We start from the raw sequence: 16,150 nt of genomic DNA, 5'->3' as shown, positions 1-16,150 counted from the left end.
TGAATAAAGTAGTGATCTCATTGGTTACAATATTGATCACCATTAAAAGGATAGTTTTAGGAACCACTCTATAGGACAAATCTTTGTTTGTATTAATGGCTAGTGCCAAGCCACATATTAAATTCCAATCTAAAGTGTTGATTTCACCATTGTGGCATAGTTATTACCAGACTTCGGTTTTAAATCCTTGATAAAGGAGGGAGTAATTGTTGCATGTTCGGACACCCAAGGTTCCACACACTGCTAAAGAGTTTATCATTGTTTTTTAAGTAGACCAGAATTATAATGAGCTATGAAATGCAGAGCGACACAGATCCTAGTAATGTTTTGACTCAAGATAATAGTTATTGTACAAAAGTTTCTGAAATAGATCATTAGACATTTTAATTAGTAGTGGTACTCGAAGGAAGTGAGTTTTGTACCAAGTTTCAGGAAAAGTGGGAGGCGGAAGTCCCAATGACAAGTGAGAATCATCTTGAAAATCATAGTTGAAATCGTGACATATTTTTGTAGACAAAGGATACTGGCCTATGCTGAAATGTCAAAGTCTCTGCAGAGCACGACACATGGCCAAAAAAGACGGAGACCAACTGACCTTTGACCCTGACCGACAGTGTCACTTGACAAGGCACTGTGGATGACTGACTCTGGGGTGTACCTGACCAAACTTGACATGACAACCAGACAGTGTGAGTGTGAATGAATGCCGGCATGTGATCAGTGTAACTGCATGATTCTAAAACAATAACTAACCAAGCATGTTTTTGGACTAACATATTATTTTGGAGCTCCAAGGGAAACGAGAGGTTTCCTAAAAATTCCACAAAAAGAGGAAACCGCACATGTGATATTTTCCTCTCACATGAGTTGGCGGTTGGCAAATGTAAAACTACAATCTGAAGATTCTGTTTCTTTTAGGCCTGAAGGACGGAGAGGAACACTTCTTTTCACTGAAGTGTTTACTGTGGAAATAATGATAATAATGTTCGTTATGTTCCTAACCAATTACCTGACAGTTTTTGTTCCCCTCCCATTACAGGCTTTTGTTACACATTATTTCATGTGTAAAAGGGGGGAGTGAGTATAATGTATAAATGTCAACATGGCTGTAAAATTCACAATTTACATTTTTTAAGGATTGAGCATTGAATGTAATTAACCTGCTCCATATCTGGGGATAAGATACTGTTTGATGAATGTTGAGATGTTTCTAAATATTGATTTGAATTATAGCAGGTAACAAAGAAGCAGTGGTCAAGGGGCTACTGTGAAACCGAAGAAGTTGACCTGTGATAATGAGACAATTTTGTAATATTAACAGACATTAGAGTAACTGAGGTTTGAAATATAGAAAGAACATATTACAGTTAAGTTAAGCTAAAACATAGTAGTGTAATGAGACAGAATTTAATTTAGACAACATCATGTAACTAGCCTGGTAAAGAAGTAAAAGCCATAGACTTTATTGTTTAGGTCATTATGGGGATATACATTTCATCTAAATTTATAATAGAAAGACATTTGATGACAGGTTGTTGGAATTCTGTATTCATTTTTTCAGCGTGATAATATCTAAGCACTGACAGGTAGAAGCAGTATCACCAGGAAATCATTCACTTTGTTAGCATCGTGATTTTGGTTGTTTTTGAATCCATAACATTAGTGTGTTTCTTTACCAGAAACATTAGCAGTTCATATTATATTTGGATTTTAAATAGGATCTCATTTAAAAATAAACACGGATGCTTGTCAGAAATTCAGAGCTATTGAAATATGTTATTTAGTTTACCTAAAGATGTTGGGGTTCTTATTTAGTTGGCACAGTCCAAGTATTAAGATTCTGAAGCTGCACTGGCAGATAGGAGGTCTACAATTAATTTGGAAAACCTGTTCACAGACGGCTGTTGTTTCAAGACACCCCACCAAGAGGCTCCAAGTGGGGCAAAACAGCTGAGCGTAGGCTTGAGGGAGTTGTATCAGATTTCTCCACACAGGTCACTGGCGCCAAAAGGGGGACCCGAGAAGCACGAGGACAAAGTGGCTCAACCCCAGGCTCTCCGACCCCGACCGAGTGACCCAGCGGACCTCTTATGCCGTCTGCCTGGGAGAAAAGGGGGACAGCTCGTACCACGGGAGCCAGTGTGCGGCGGGGAAAACCACCTACTAGGACCAGGGGACGACATCAGGACGGACGTGGCCCTGGCAGACGTGGACTACTCGGAAGCAGCAGACTGGAGGAGCAGGACCCTGGAGACATCCTTACAGCAGACGACCCGGGAGGCATCATCAGCGGGCCGGAGAAGGAGGACCCTGGAGACATCTCTACAGCATCGACCCGGAAGCCGCCATCAGCGGGCCGGAGGACGAGGAGGAGGAAGACATCTCTCTAGCAGGCAGCCCAGAAGCTGCCGTCAGCGGATTGGGAGACAAAGACACGGCAAGCCAGGACGGCACAGGGAACTTGTCGAGGCAGCAGAGGAGTCTACTTCGCTCTGATCAGTTCCACCCGTGAAGGGCAAGCTGCATCTCCCCCTCCCTATTAGCTGTTCTTGTGGGCTATTCCTCCGGGGGGGGGGGGCTGATGATTCTAGCACTCAGCTACCCCCTCATGGTTCCTTCACTGCCATGGAAAGTGGTGTTCTGTCTCCATGAAGGTTTCAAGTACTCTAAATACCAGCTTCGGATGGATTTACGGACACAGTAGAAAAGAATGACCGTGGGTATATTTCAAAATGCCTTGTCTAAGTTTATCTCTGGAGAAGGAGATAAAAAGGGGGATTTGTAGAGTTATATTTGTATTTATTCATGTTAGCAAACTATGGATAAGCTTAAAATGGGAATAATTTGGGTAAAACTGTGAGCTGCATTTGGGGCCTGTTGACATGTGTTTTTGAGGACAAAGGAAGATGGGGGAAGGTGAAAGCATGTCCTGATTTGCATTCAACTTAGAACGAGCTACAGTGGTTGTGATGTTAAGAGAGGTCCCTTGGGTTTCTCTGGTGCTTATCAATAGTAGCAGTTAAGTGAATACTGTTCAAACAATACCTGTGTTTGTGTTTTATATTGATTTCTCTGTTTTATCCTTTCATAAATGTAAGGACTACAAATGGCTATAAACATTCTGGGCTGGTTGGAGTAAACAGGGTTTTATGGCTCTGTGGGGGAGGTGTAGGTATGCAGGCCTTGAGACCTTTTGTTGGAAAGTGAGCCTGTTTGGTTTCCTGCTGCGTTTCCTGCTGCGTTGCGTCTCCCAATGAGATGACCTGAAAAGATGACCAGCTGACCTAACACCAAACCCCTCCTTCTTACTCTGGTATATCTCCGGAGGATCCCTGGCGTTCGGCCTCTTCTTCACATGCTGCGCTCGGGTGAAAGTAGCTCTGCAGTATGCGGACTAGAGCAGGAGTAAGCCGGCATTACTCCTTAAGCATTGCAATATAACTGTAATATATCATGTTGTATTGTAATGATTGTATTGCATTGTCATATTGCCATTAAAGTAGATTATTGTTAACGGTTACTTTGTAGATATGGATTCCTTCCTGTATTATAACCAGCTTCATAGGAACGCGCGGAGATTTGAAAAGCGGATCAGATATCCCTTCAAATCCCCAACACAACACATAAAGTAATTTAAATGAGGACCACCTTTACCAGCTGCAACATTACAGTGATGAACATATTTTTGCGTGAATACATTTAATCTATAGTTTCAGATTAACTTTGGTACTCTAATTATATTTTTGACAAATGTTTTTGCATCACTGCTTCTCTACATGTGACCTTTAGACAGCATTGTTCAGACAACATATTGTGACAGTGCACTCTAAATGTAATACCCCTCATCCCACTTCCTTTCGGTCTCTCTCTCTCTCTCACACACACACGCACACACACACACACACACACACACACACACACACACACACACACACACACACACACACACACACACACACACTGCAGTGGATAAAAGCAGACTTTTTGACCGGGAACAGAACCAGATGGCACAGCTGAGTTTGGAGCACTGCTGAGGAACGCTGAAATAGCACTCAAGCAATATTTCATCTTTATTAATGGCATCAGGGTTTTGTTTGAATACAGATTTATATGATGGACACAGAGGCAGACAGTCCAAAGCAGAGGGCGGGAGTTGATAATCAGATAATCTCCATCATTTTTTAAAGTCGGTACTATTTTTGGGCATGGTTGATTTAGGACACACTGGAATCAAATCCATTTGGTGGAAATGAAATTGCTTTCATATTAATCTTCTCTATTTCCCTAACTTTAAGTGAATGGATGAATCTAATAACAATAATTCTCACTTCAAAAAATAGTGTACTTTTACATTCCTACAAAATTGTGGTATGGTCACACCAATGCATAATAAAGATGCAGTTATAATGAATGTCTTTGTCTTGCAAAAAAAAGAAATCCAATGTAATGATTGATGTTACGATGAAAGTAGTAAATCGGTCAGATTTGACCCAAAGATCACAGGAGGGTTAAATGAAAACACCTATTTAGAGATAATAATTTACTTTAGTTTGAGTCTGGTGAACAGTTTATGACTTTATAAGAGAATTACAATTCAAATCATAATCTCACAATGTTAAGCACTAAGATGTTTATTTTACTTGATTTGTCTACACAAGGCACTAAACATGTTTGTATTATATTACATCATCACTACAGCTCTTATTTGGCCTTCTTGTTTGTTATATCCATCACATTCAAATCTTTAATAAAACGTTTTGTGAAGAAACAAATGTGTTACTGATTTAATGTTTTGATCGAAAGAATTTCTTCCAACTATTAATTCATTGTTAAAATGTTACTTAACAATTAGTTTTCAGTGTGTGTGTGTGTGTGTGAGTTCCCCTCAATCTTGGATGTAATGACTGCATTGATTATGTACCTTTCACTTTACCTGAAATATATATATCTGCCCATTCTCACCTTCCTGCTCATGTTTTGATCTGCACGAATTTAATTTAGTTAATACTTTTTTGAAGAAAAAGAAAGAAACAATGAAAAGATATTTTATGCTCAAATGCAGGTCTGGAAAATGTATGCATAACAAATTTGTTTTGTAGCGTAATGCATACCGCTGGTACAGGAAGTGGAGCCATACTTTATATCAAAGTTTTATGTTTTAATGGACCAATGAGCAAAGCATAAATTATTCAAAAGGTACAGATTATTCACCGTTCACACTCTGGAGGTAGGGTTTAAGATCTGAATATCACATTAAAATGAGTAAGGGCTCTTTGTAGAATAAGAAAGGTAAACATTCTCTCCAATTCTCAACCTCAAATATTCACAACTTAGGTAAACCAATTTTTTTATTTCTAAACAACAACAAAAACATAAAAGACTATTGTCATAACCCTGCAAACAATTCCATGAAGATCAAGAACGGAGAGGAAGATTGCCCCCATTTTGATCATACGTAAGGTAGATTTTTTTAGTGTTTAAAATAATATTTCAACCAAAAAACACATGCATTTGTGCTAGTGTGAGACTGATTAAAATGAAATGTAAACAAAAAATGTATGTGCTTGGGAAGTAGTGAGTGTACGACTGGATAAATGAGACTTGGATTACAGTACATGAGATGGTTTTGTAGTAGTTGAACGCAGTTCCCCTTTACTTCAATCCATCAAGACTTCTTCATGTTTTTGATGATTCTTTCACTGCGGTGGCATGCAAGAAATATGTTTTCTTCATGAAATCAACTTTTTGAGAAATTGATATACAAATGCAAATGTTGTGTGTAAAGTATTACTTTAATCTGCTGGTGCTCTCATTGTAACTGACTATGGAAAACAGCATCATGTGGTTGCCTAAAACGTAGTGTAAGTAATGCAATGCCTATAGGGTCTGGCTGTTAGCTCATCCATAATAAAGAGTCCAGGCATGTTCAAAGCGAGGCCTGGATCGTCTTACCGCTCCACTGCTCCGTCACACATGCACGCACACCTGAGGTTAACTATCCGAGAGGCTTTGATGAATTTCTGTGTTTGTGTGCTCGTGTGGTTAAATGGATGATTTGTTTGCAATGACCTTGTCTTCATTAAGTCAAAGGCAAAAACCACAATGACCCTCATACACACATACTCACAATGCTGACACACATATAAAACAGTTCTGATTTGTTGAATTCAAGTAAAAATGAGGTGCCTCTCGAGGAACACTGCGGTACAACAGTGATGTGGGATAAATGTTGTAAGGGCGGAAAAAGGATGATGAGGAAGTAGGCTGTCAGGATGCCTTGGCGATGATGAGGATGCTCATAAGGAAGACCATGACGAAGAAGATCCACATGAAAAACCTATCCATCACCTTGGCGACTTTCTTCCACTCTGCAGCCTTGACACAAGTAGCTCTCTGCTCGCGGAAGCAGTTGGCGATGTACTGGATGTTCTTCACCAACTGATGATGAAACAGATAAGAGAAAGCAATTAAAGAAACTTTAGAAGAAGAGGAGTAATCAGATAAGACAGGAAATGGAGAAGCACCTGTTTATGTTGGAGGCAGGGGCAGCAGCAGGGGCAGGCCGGGACTTTCTCTGGGGGATAGAGGAGCTGCTCCTTCAGCCCTCCGTTCAGCTGCTGGAGGTTTTGTGGACGAGGAGAAGCCTGGTAGTCCAGCTCGTCCCTCCTGATGTGGTGGTAGCGCTGTGGTGTCTTCTCCTCGTCCCTCTCCAGTCCGGATGTATGGTTGTTGTGGTTGTTATAATGGTGACGGCTATTGTTGGCGTTGCCGTTCGCTTGTACTTTGTGATGCTTGTTGGGGTGAGGCATGGCGTGGCCGTTGCTGTACTGGTGCTGATCGTTGTCGTGATGGTAGTCATGGAGATGGTCATCGCTGGCGGGCTCCTCAGGGTACAGCGGGGTCCTCTCACTTGTGCAGTTCTCCCCCACCTCGTACACAAAGAAGATTTTGGACATGTAGTCTATGATGAGCACCTTTGCCCAGTGAGGAACAGGCTTGGCCTCAGCACCACAGAAATGAATGTTCATGATGAAGATGGTGAGAGAGGTGGAGGCTGTGATCATAGTCATGGTGGCGATGTAGTACTTTCCTAGAGGAGAGGACAAAGAAAGGAAACATTTATGAAGTGGAAATGCAACCCATACAAAACAGATAAATTACCTTATTTGCAGACCAGGTTAAACAATGACATTCAGCTTGCTTATTTCATCAGCAATTATCTGGAAAGACATGCTATGGAAATCTGTTGTCTCATCTTTAAACATAGATATATCAGTCTAATTAACAGCAAATTCAAAATTGCATAATTGAGTTTTACATAGAAGCCCATTTCCACCAGGAAAAGAAAAAGGATAAAAAAAAGAAAATGTTGTTCTCATGACAATGCAACATCATGCAATATTTAGCAGAAATTACAACATGATAAGTCAAAAGTGTGACTTACTCAGTCATAATTATAAGATACAAAGTAAGAATTATGAGACACTAAGACAAAATGTATACTTACAATGCAAAAAATAATGAGATATAAAGTCCAAATAATAGGACATTAAGTAATTTGTGACTTGGTAATAATATATAAAAATATTATATCAATATTGACTTAAAAAAAAAAAGATTTAATCTTCTATATTAATAAATAATATATAATGAAATGAAGAGAGTATATAATTCACACCTATATAGGGCATGCTCTCTGCAGGTGGCATGCTTTCAGCCACCAACAACTGGAACACAGTGAGCGCCAGCAGCACCGTCACCCCGAGGGAAACCTTCTCCCCCGAGTCCGCCGGCAGGTAGAAGCCCAGCGGGGCCAGGAAGGAGATGAGGAAGCAGGGCAGGAGCAGGTTGAAGATGTAGAAAGAGGAGCGGCGCTTCAGGAGTAGAGTGTATGTGATATCTGTGTAGGGGTCGGAGCAGCAGCCGTACATCATGACGTTCCTCACTGCCGGCATGCCGTGACACTCCCACTCCACGTTCTCCACAAAGTCAGACAGGTCACCGCTGTCCATCCCCAAACTGATGTCCACCTGCGTAGAGGACACACATTGTGGATATAAGCGCTAATATTATGTACATGTAGAGAAGGTAACTAACAACCATGACCCCTTAGTAATATAGTTTAAAAACAAGAGGTTATTCACTCTTAATGTATCTAACTTTGTCAAGGTCAGAGGAACTGGAGCCAATAACAGTCTAGAGCAAAAGGATGGTACATGGTCGGTACACACTATCGTATAAACTATTTTCTTCTGATGTATCAGAAAACTGATACATCAGATCAAATCCCACAAAAAAATCATCCGATTTTCCTTTTTGCTACTTAAAATGTTGAATATCCTAAATCGATAAAAAGAATAGTCATGTCATCATCGAGTTGAATCATAATTTGTATGCATTTAGATCATTCTTAATAAAAGACGTTCTTTAACTCGAAATAATAACAACTATAATAATAATAACTCACCTGGTTGCCATTGTAGGTCCAGGAGCCGAAGGTGAGTTTGCACTGCTGCCAGTCGAAGGGGAAGTAGGAGACGTCCACCACACATGTGCTCTTTGTGATTGCAGGAGAGTCCCAGATGATCTCTCCGTTATATCGCAGCTTTACATTAGTGCTTGATGCACTTGACTCCTCATCTGCCCTACACAGACATACAGAGACAATGTAGTCAGATATAAATAAATCTGCATTATGAGTGCACAACAACATTTATCTTTACTGACTTGTTGTAGAGGACGATGTCCGGCTTCCAAACCAGATCGCTGGGTATGTTTATCATCTCAAGGTCATCATAGTCCTCCTTGTCCCACTTCAGGTAGGCGTCATGCCACACCAGCCTGATCCACAGGTATGTGGTTAACACCTGGTTCCTCTCATCCTACCCACACATATAAAAACATTTTGAAAGAGAGAGGGGTAACACTGCAAAGGGATTTTCCTTGAAAAAAAGATTTTTACAGACTGGATGCTGCCAATTCTTACTTTATTGGACATATTCAAGTAATCAAAGTTTAAACCATACAATTAAATGTGTAGGAAAGGTCAGAATTAAAAGATAAAGTAAGACATACATTACAATACCATGTAACATTAGAAAGAAAGACATAGATAAAGTATAACAATTGAAAAGTAAGTTACAAAATAATCCATCACTTTGCACAAATGCAAAAAGGAAAGGAAAATTAGATATGTAAGTAAATATCAATTAAGCTATCTAAACATATATGAAAAAGAGGAATTGTGTGTGATTGACAAAATACATAAAATGTATAGAAGGGTACTGCACATAGGTTAAAGTTAAGTGTAAGCAATAATCCAGTATTGCTTAATATTCAACACTGGACTCCAGTAGTCTCAGGAAAACAAGACTGAAGGCAGTACTGTTAATACAAACAGTATGAACACACACATTTGCAAATAGATTAGTTTCCAGCTCTTATCCATGAGGAACACTCCATGGATTCACATGTCAAAGTCAATTAATTAGTCGCAGGGAGGATTGTGAAAACCGTCTCCTTCTCTCTGAAGGAGCATAGTCAAAGACTGATCAAGTGACAACACCCTTGTATCTCAGCTCAGTAACAGGGAATGCAGATATGTAACTGAAAGCTTGAGTTACAAACTAGGGCTGTGGAAACACACCATGTTAACAAAACACACTTTAGAGGTGCATGACTTAAGTCTGAAACCCAATGTTTTTAGATGACCTCTGCTGAATTACTTCAGTTTTTTGCCATCTTTCTTTCGCCTACTTTATGAATCGCAGTCTTGAGACAATGGAGTATAATTTGAAGACTTGTTGCATTGGTTATACTGTAGCAGTCTAATAACTTAACTTAAATTAAAATGTATACTTCTTATCAAAGTTGTGTCAGTCTTCGTATATCTTTGATACATTCTGCTGGAATACTAAATCATTTTGAGTTCTTGTGTTTGATCTTTTTGCAGCCTTCTTATCACAGACAGACTGCCACCCTGCAACAGCCCTGCTGTTAAAAGTTAAATTGGTGAAGTATAAAAACGAGTTCAAATAGTTATTCATGACATCTGTTTATTTTTATTTATTATTTCACATATTTCATTTAAAGGTATGTTGGTAATTCACTTCAGAAACACTTTTTGTTATATTCCATGGAATGCTCTTAACATCCTGATAGCAATGAATAAATTAAATGCTTTGACAATAAATATATACAAATATTTAATCTGTGGAAGCCGTGGCGCTGTAAAAAGCAAGTCCAATTATCTGCCCCGGCCCGCGGCAGATAACTGGATGGCCTACCTGCCTGTCAGACTTCCATCTGTGCACAAACTTATCTCGTGCCCTCATTGGTCATCTGCACGTTCGTGTGTGTTGGAGGAGGGGCTCTGTAAGGAAGTCTGAAGGAAGGGGCAGATTTGTTTCAGTTGTGTACTTTCAAATTATAGCTTTTCTCCAAAATTATTATTATATTATTAATTCTCATTTTTGGAGAAACCAGCTCGAGTAAGATTTGTTTCGGTTGTGAAAGTACACAACCGAAACAAATCTGCCCCTTCCTTCAGACTTCCTTACAGAGCCCCTCCTCCAACACACACGCCGGGCCGGCTAAAATGATTGGTCGTGCTTTTTACAGTAGGCTTCCACAGATGAAATCTTTTTATGGATTTTTTGTCAAAGCACTTAATATATTCATTGCTATCGGGATGTTAAGAGCATTCCATGGAATATAACAAAAAGTGTATCTCGAGCCGGTTTCTCAAACTTACCTACCCCACCTTTAAGTTGATCAGAACTAACTTGTAGTATAAATGTGGGTATATGGGTGTTGTCTCTATGATTCGAAAACAGGATAGAAAACTATAAATGACAACAACATATCTTGATCTCTGATATTCCCATTAATCATTTATTTATTCATCCTCTTAAACTCTGAAGCAACCACAGTTAAACCCAGCCGAACAACTCAGGCTCTAGTGTTAACAAATCATCAAATACACAGAAGTTTCAAAAGAGACAATATACATTTGGGGTCTTTATATAAACTGGGTCTTGTACTTAAATATATCAGTCAGTGTATATGTACTACAGCTATAAAGAAGTTTTGGAACCAGAAAGTACACATTCTTCTATTTATATGAATGGGATGTCCTTATTTATAAGGCAATCTTGAACTTGATACCTTTATATTTATGAACATCGTAACTATATGGAAGCTACTGTCTCAGCTCTGCATTTGATATTGAAAATATTTGTACTCCTGTATCTTTACCCAATGTCCATATTAGAATGGGAAAACAGATATAGGTATGCTGCTCCTGCTGCTTGATATTTGTCACAGACTTATTTGGTGCCTTTAACGATTTTTAAAGACTTTAACATGTTGTAGATGATTTGATAGATCTTTTTATCTTGTTTGATCTAGAATATTACAACCTGAGACTTACTTTTTGGTATACTCTTGCTGGGACCTGAAATGTAATTGTTTGTATCTGTTGTTTGTATCTGTGTGTCTGATTTAATTTGCTGCTGCTGATTTGGCAAGGACACTCTTGTAAGGAAGCAATTTAATCTCAAAAGGGGTTTTCTAGTCAAATATAATGTGAAATTGCACACCACAATGGAACAAGTTAAAGACCCATTTTAAGAAATGATTGTTGTTGTTTAAATGGCTGTATATGTTGCTGGGGTGCACATTTAATGATAGCCTACGTACTTGAGTGTGCTCTCTACTCACCATATCTTTGATCTGTGAGAGAGTGATCTGCAGGGAGACATTGAGGGCTGCGTCCGTGTCTTCCACCGGCCTCAGAGCATTGGAGTAGTCCTCCATCAGGTCAGTCAGTAGTTTGCGGGCATATTGACCCTGAGCCCCGTGGGACACTGAAGGGCAAGAGGAGAGCAGAAGATGAGGGCAACAGAGGTCACAATAGAGAAATGTCAGGAAATTGCAGATCCAAGAGTATTAGAGGTCAGAATTGACTTTATGATATTGGTCAGATATTATCATCAAACACACATGCAGAACTGACCTTGTACCAAAAGGCTGATCCAGAGCATCAGCGCTGTCTTCCTCATTTTCAACTAGTCACAATCCGATGGATCAATTATTCAGCAAAGTAGTCTCGGAGACAGCCCAGGTCCAAATCCAGAGCGTCACTTTATTCTGAACTTCATTCTCCCATGCTGACACTGAGCGAGACCACAGAGAAACTCTCCAAATCTCACATCCTGTCAGAAGCTCTGAATGCTTCGCTAGTTGTTAGTTTCAGTTTTCCTCTCTGTCACTGTCTCTTTGTGTGTGATCGCTGCTCCGGAACAGGACCTGGGGCTATCACACACACACACACACACACACACACACACACACACACACACACACACACACACACACACACAGGTGCAGTATCACATAGCACACAGGCACTGTGTGAAATGTGATACTGCAGCCCTATACTTGTGTACATGACCACAACCTGCTGTAGTACACACACACACACACACACACACACACATGCCTCACACTGCCGTGTGGATCAATAGTAGACAGCGGTGATCCGGGACACACACACACACACACACACACACACACACAGCTAATGACTTCTGTCACTCACACATTCAGTACTGCAACACTTTCTTAACTTTGGTCAGGTCTTTCAAGACAAACAAACAAACACACACAAACAAACATGTCATGACACATGTCATTCACGCTACATGGCAACGAACACGATGCAGATCAAGGATCAGGTTTCAGGATTAAGATCATATGTATAAAAAAGAGTAAAGCTGTATACTAGATGCAGTGATAAGATGGCATCCTCTACATCTGTAGGCTGTTTAAGACCAGCACACGAAAAACAGAGACAAACTATTTTTCTGTTTTTTTATTTAGAGCTCCTCAAAATGTAGTTGCACCTTTTTGATGTTGTTAACAATGTTATGTGTCCATCATAAAGGAATACTATGGAAATAGATTTTTATCCTGCTTCATTTTTATGCTTAAAACCTTGTTTGTGTGTTATACTTTTTTGTCTTTGAATGAGCAGGTCCCATTCTGGATTGATCTGTGTTTTGAGTATTGTGTGCATGTGTGTGTGTGTGTGTGTGTGCTGTTGTAAATGTAATTTGAAGTGAGTTTTTAGGGATTATGTTGTATATAAAGTTTAAAATATAGTCTTTATGCAGAAAGTTTTTCTAAAATATCCCAAAATGCTGCACATTAGTTCAGAAATTGAGAGACCAGAGATCATTCTCAATACTATTATTTTGACACCTGATTTGGGTGTGATCATAACATTTCTAGTTTTCTGCATATATTCTTGTTATATCTCTCACAGGCTCCACCCTCTACTGAACTCTATGGGTACTCCCCTTGATCATATCATGCAAGCATTCATCCACTGAGACTTCTATAGATGTAGCCGGCCCCGGGGCGGGCCTACATGAATGCTCGCGCATCTCACCATCTCACCGCATAAAAATAGGCCTCGCCTCCTGACTGTCATCCCTTTCTCTTCAGCAAGCAAGAGAACAACTGAGTGAAGAGAGACGGAAAGAGAGAAACAAATTGACTCACCATTATTAGAACAGCGACCCTGCCCTTCGTGCCTGGGCATTATTGCAGGCGCCGACCTCCACCGCCGCTGTATTGAGTGCCTGGGGTCCGACCACGCAGCGGCCAACCTGGGCCCACTTCCGGCCTGCAACGCCTGCCGTCTGATCCCTCGGCTCAGCCGCCGCCAGCGGCTGGAGCAATTCGAGGAGTGTCATGTCTCGCCGGCGGAGGACCCAGAACTCGAGGTGGTGGATATGGAGGAACACGATGAGGGAGTGCCTTTCGTGTTCGCCATGCCAGCAGACCGGATGGGCCCGCTCGTCGGGGAGAGGGACGACGACGACACCTCGTTGTCTGACACTTCCGGTGACCGCCAGGAAGGCCAGCAGCACAGATCTGCGCGGCAGGACTTCCCGGCGGTGATGACTTTGTTTCGCACCCCCTGCCAGACATCTGGCGGTGTGTGGAGGCGACGTGGCGAAAGCCACTTAGGACGAAGGCTCCAGTGGCAACATGGGCTGGAATCCTCAGGGTGCAGGACCACTCGGACACGGAGTGTCCTGGTGTGCCACCCCTGGATGAAAGCCTGGCACAGGGTGCGTTACCCACTCTGGGCCAACCTCTCCAGCCTTGGCTCCTGAGAGGGACAGGCTAAGACAGGGTGGATTGTCTGATAGTGTTATTCAGTCTATCCAGGCAGCTAGAGCGGGATCCACCACAGCCTGTTACAGGCCGAAGTGGCTGGGATTCCAGCGATGGTGTGAGGAGTGGAAAATAGAGCCCCTATCTTGTGAATTGGGATCTATTTTGTCTTACTTACAGTTATTGGTGGACAGAGGGCTTGCTCATTCCACAGTGAAAGTGTATGCAGCAGCCATCTCGTCAGCCTTTAGTCAGCCACTAATGTTGCGGTTTTTACGGGGGGTCAGGAGGCTGCGCCCAGTAGTGCACGCCTCCGCCCTGCAGTGGGACCTGCCGCTGGTGCTCGAGGCTCTGGTCTCAGAACCATTTGAGCCTCTGGAGCTCTCCTCCCTGAAAGCACTGTCGTGGAAGACAGCATTGCTACTTGCCTTAACGTCAGCCAAGGGAGTGTCCGAGTTAACCACTCTATCGGTGCACCCGAGTTGCTTGTTAATCCGGGGTGACCAGAGCGGGGCGACACTCAGACCGAACCCCTCCTTTGTGCCCAAGAGCCCAAGGAGTGTGTTCAGGTCGAGGGCTATTCAGTTGGGGGGCTTTAATCTTCCACCCCATAGTGGGGCTAGGGAGGCTAAATTGCACCTCCTCTGCCCGGTGCGTGCGCTACCATATTATGTGGAGCGCACGGCTGCACTTAGACGCACTGGCAGGGACACCCACGGGGGTCCGTGCACACTCTACACGAGCTGTGGCTGTGTCAACAGCCTTATTTAACGGCGGGAGTGTGGAGGACATATGAACGGCGGCGTCTTGGTCAATGCCAGGCCCCTTCATAAAGTTTTATCTCTTGAACATGTCTGGCTCCTTTTCATCGTCTGTGCTTGCTGTGGCAACACAGGACTGGTGAGGAGGGAGGGGGGCTGTGGGTCAGTGGGCATCTGACCCCCTCCCCGGGCGTAATGCACTTACGTTTCCCCGGCCCCCGGGTCCCGGGGGACGTGGCGCACACTGGGCCCATAGGGGCTGGAGGACTCTTTCCCCCTGCTTTAGGGCAGGAGGGGGAGCCCTCCACGTCATAGTCCATACACGCTCTTCACGAGGTGAGCGTGTCTGAGTGTGGGACATGGGGCACTTGCGCTCTCCCCGTGCTCCTTAGGGACTCGGGAGAGGTGGTGCTTAGTGAGCCCATACGGGACTGAGGACTATCTCCGTCCGCCTATGGGCGGAGGGTGGGAGCCCTCAGCGCTGTTTTCCCAGCACACCTTCACGAGGTAAGCGTGTCAGAGTGTGCTCTGTCAGCCGCAGCCCCAACTTCTCCACGGTTACGACCAAGGGAGAGGTGAGTGAGGCTCAGCGGCTGCTAACCAGAAAGCCGGTCAGAGACAGTGAGATGGAACAGTGTTGTTGTCGCCCACTGTACCCATAGAGTCCAGTAGAGGGCGGAGCCTGTGAGAGATATAACGAAGGGTTACGTATGGTAACCCTTGTTATATAAGGCGGAGCCTCCTATTATGCGGTGAGATGCGTGCGCATTCTAGCAGGCCCGCCCGGCGGGCTACGTCTATAGAAGTCTCAGTGGATGAATGTTTGCATGATATGATCAAGGGGAGTACCCATAGAGTCCAGTAGAGGGCTCCGCCTGTGCTTATATAACAAGGGTTACCATACGTAACCCCTCGTTTTGGAAACCACCAATGACCAGTATTTTTGTTGGGTAATCTATGGTAGGGCTAACCCATACAGTGGTGGGGCTCAAGTCAGTATTTGCAATGTAATTACATACACGCTATATCGCCCCCCTTGACAGTGAAACGCCACACTTGAGGTTTAGATTATTTCCCTGTCTCAATCAAAATGGAACTGTATGAAATAAAACGGCACACTTGTGTTGTAGTAAATAAAAAGGGATCACTGTGAACGTGACGTATGATAGTACGCGTTGAAGATCCAATTCCCCATTGGATAT

General features: G+C 42.5%; 1 protein-coding gene across 1 annotated transcript; it reads right to left on the bottom strand.

Annotated features, from left to right (window-relative positions):
- Nucleotides 1-5,238: 5,238 nt before the first annotated feature.
- Nucleotides 5,239-12,244, bottom strand: chrna9a (cholinergic receptor, nicotinic, alpha 9a). The gene is made up of 7 exons (XM_034211732.1): nt 12,017-12,244; nt 11,722-11,867; nt 8,728-8,882; nt 8,468-8,645; nt 7,679-8,030; nt 6,525-7,090; nt 5,239-6,438 (listed from the first exon to the last, which is right to left on the bottom strand). Exons 1-7 carry the CDS (start codon nt 12,060-12,062, stop codon nt 6,268-6,270), a joined length of 1,614 nt encoding a protein of 537 aa, XP_034067623.1. The 5' UTR covers nt 12,063-12,244; the 3' UTR covers nt 5,239-6,267.
- Nucleotides 12,245-16,150: the final 3,906 nt, after the last annotated feature.

This window comes from Gymnodraco acuticeps, unplaced genomic scaffold (genome assembly GCF_902827175.1).
Source record: "Gymnodraco acuticeps unplaced genomic scaffold, fGymAcu1.1, whole genome shotgun sequence".
NCBI classification, from domain to species: domain Eukaryota; kingdom Metazoa; phylum Chordata; class Actinopteri; order Perciformes; family Bathydraconidae; genus Gymnodraco; species Gymnodraco acuticeps.
This window is presented reverse-complemented; position numbering and strand designations above follow the sequence as displayed.

Excerpts from the sequence above, each read along its gene's own strand:
- chrna9a (XM_034211732.1), bottom strand. The coding sequence starts at position 12,062 with ATGAGGAAGACAGCGCTGATGCTCTGGATCAGCCTTTTGGTACAAG. Across the intron at positions 8,883-11,721 it reads TCTCACAGATCAAAGATATG|GATGAGAGGAACCAGGTGTT; the intron begins GTGAGTAGAGAG and ends ATGTGTGGGTAG. Across the intron at positions 7,091-7,678 it reads AGAGAGCATGCCCTATATAG|GAAAGTACTACATCGCCACC; the intron begins GTGTGAATTATA and ends CCTCTCCTCTAG.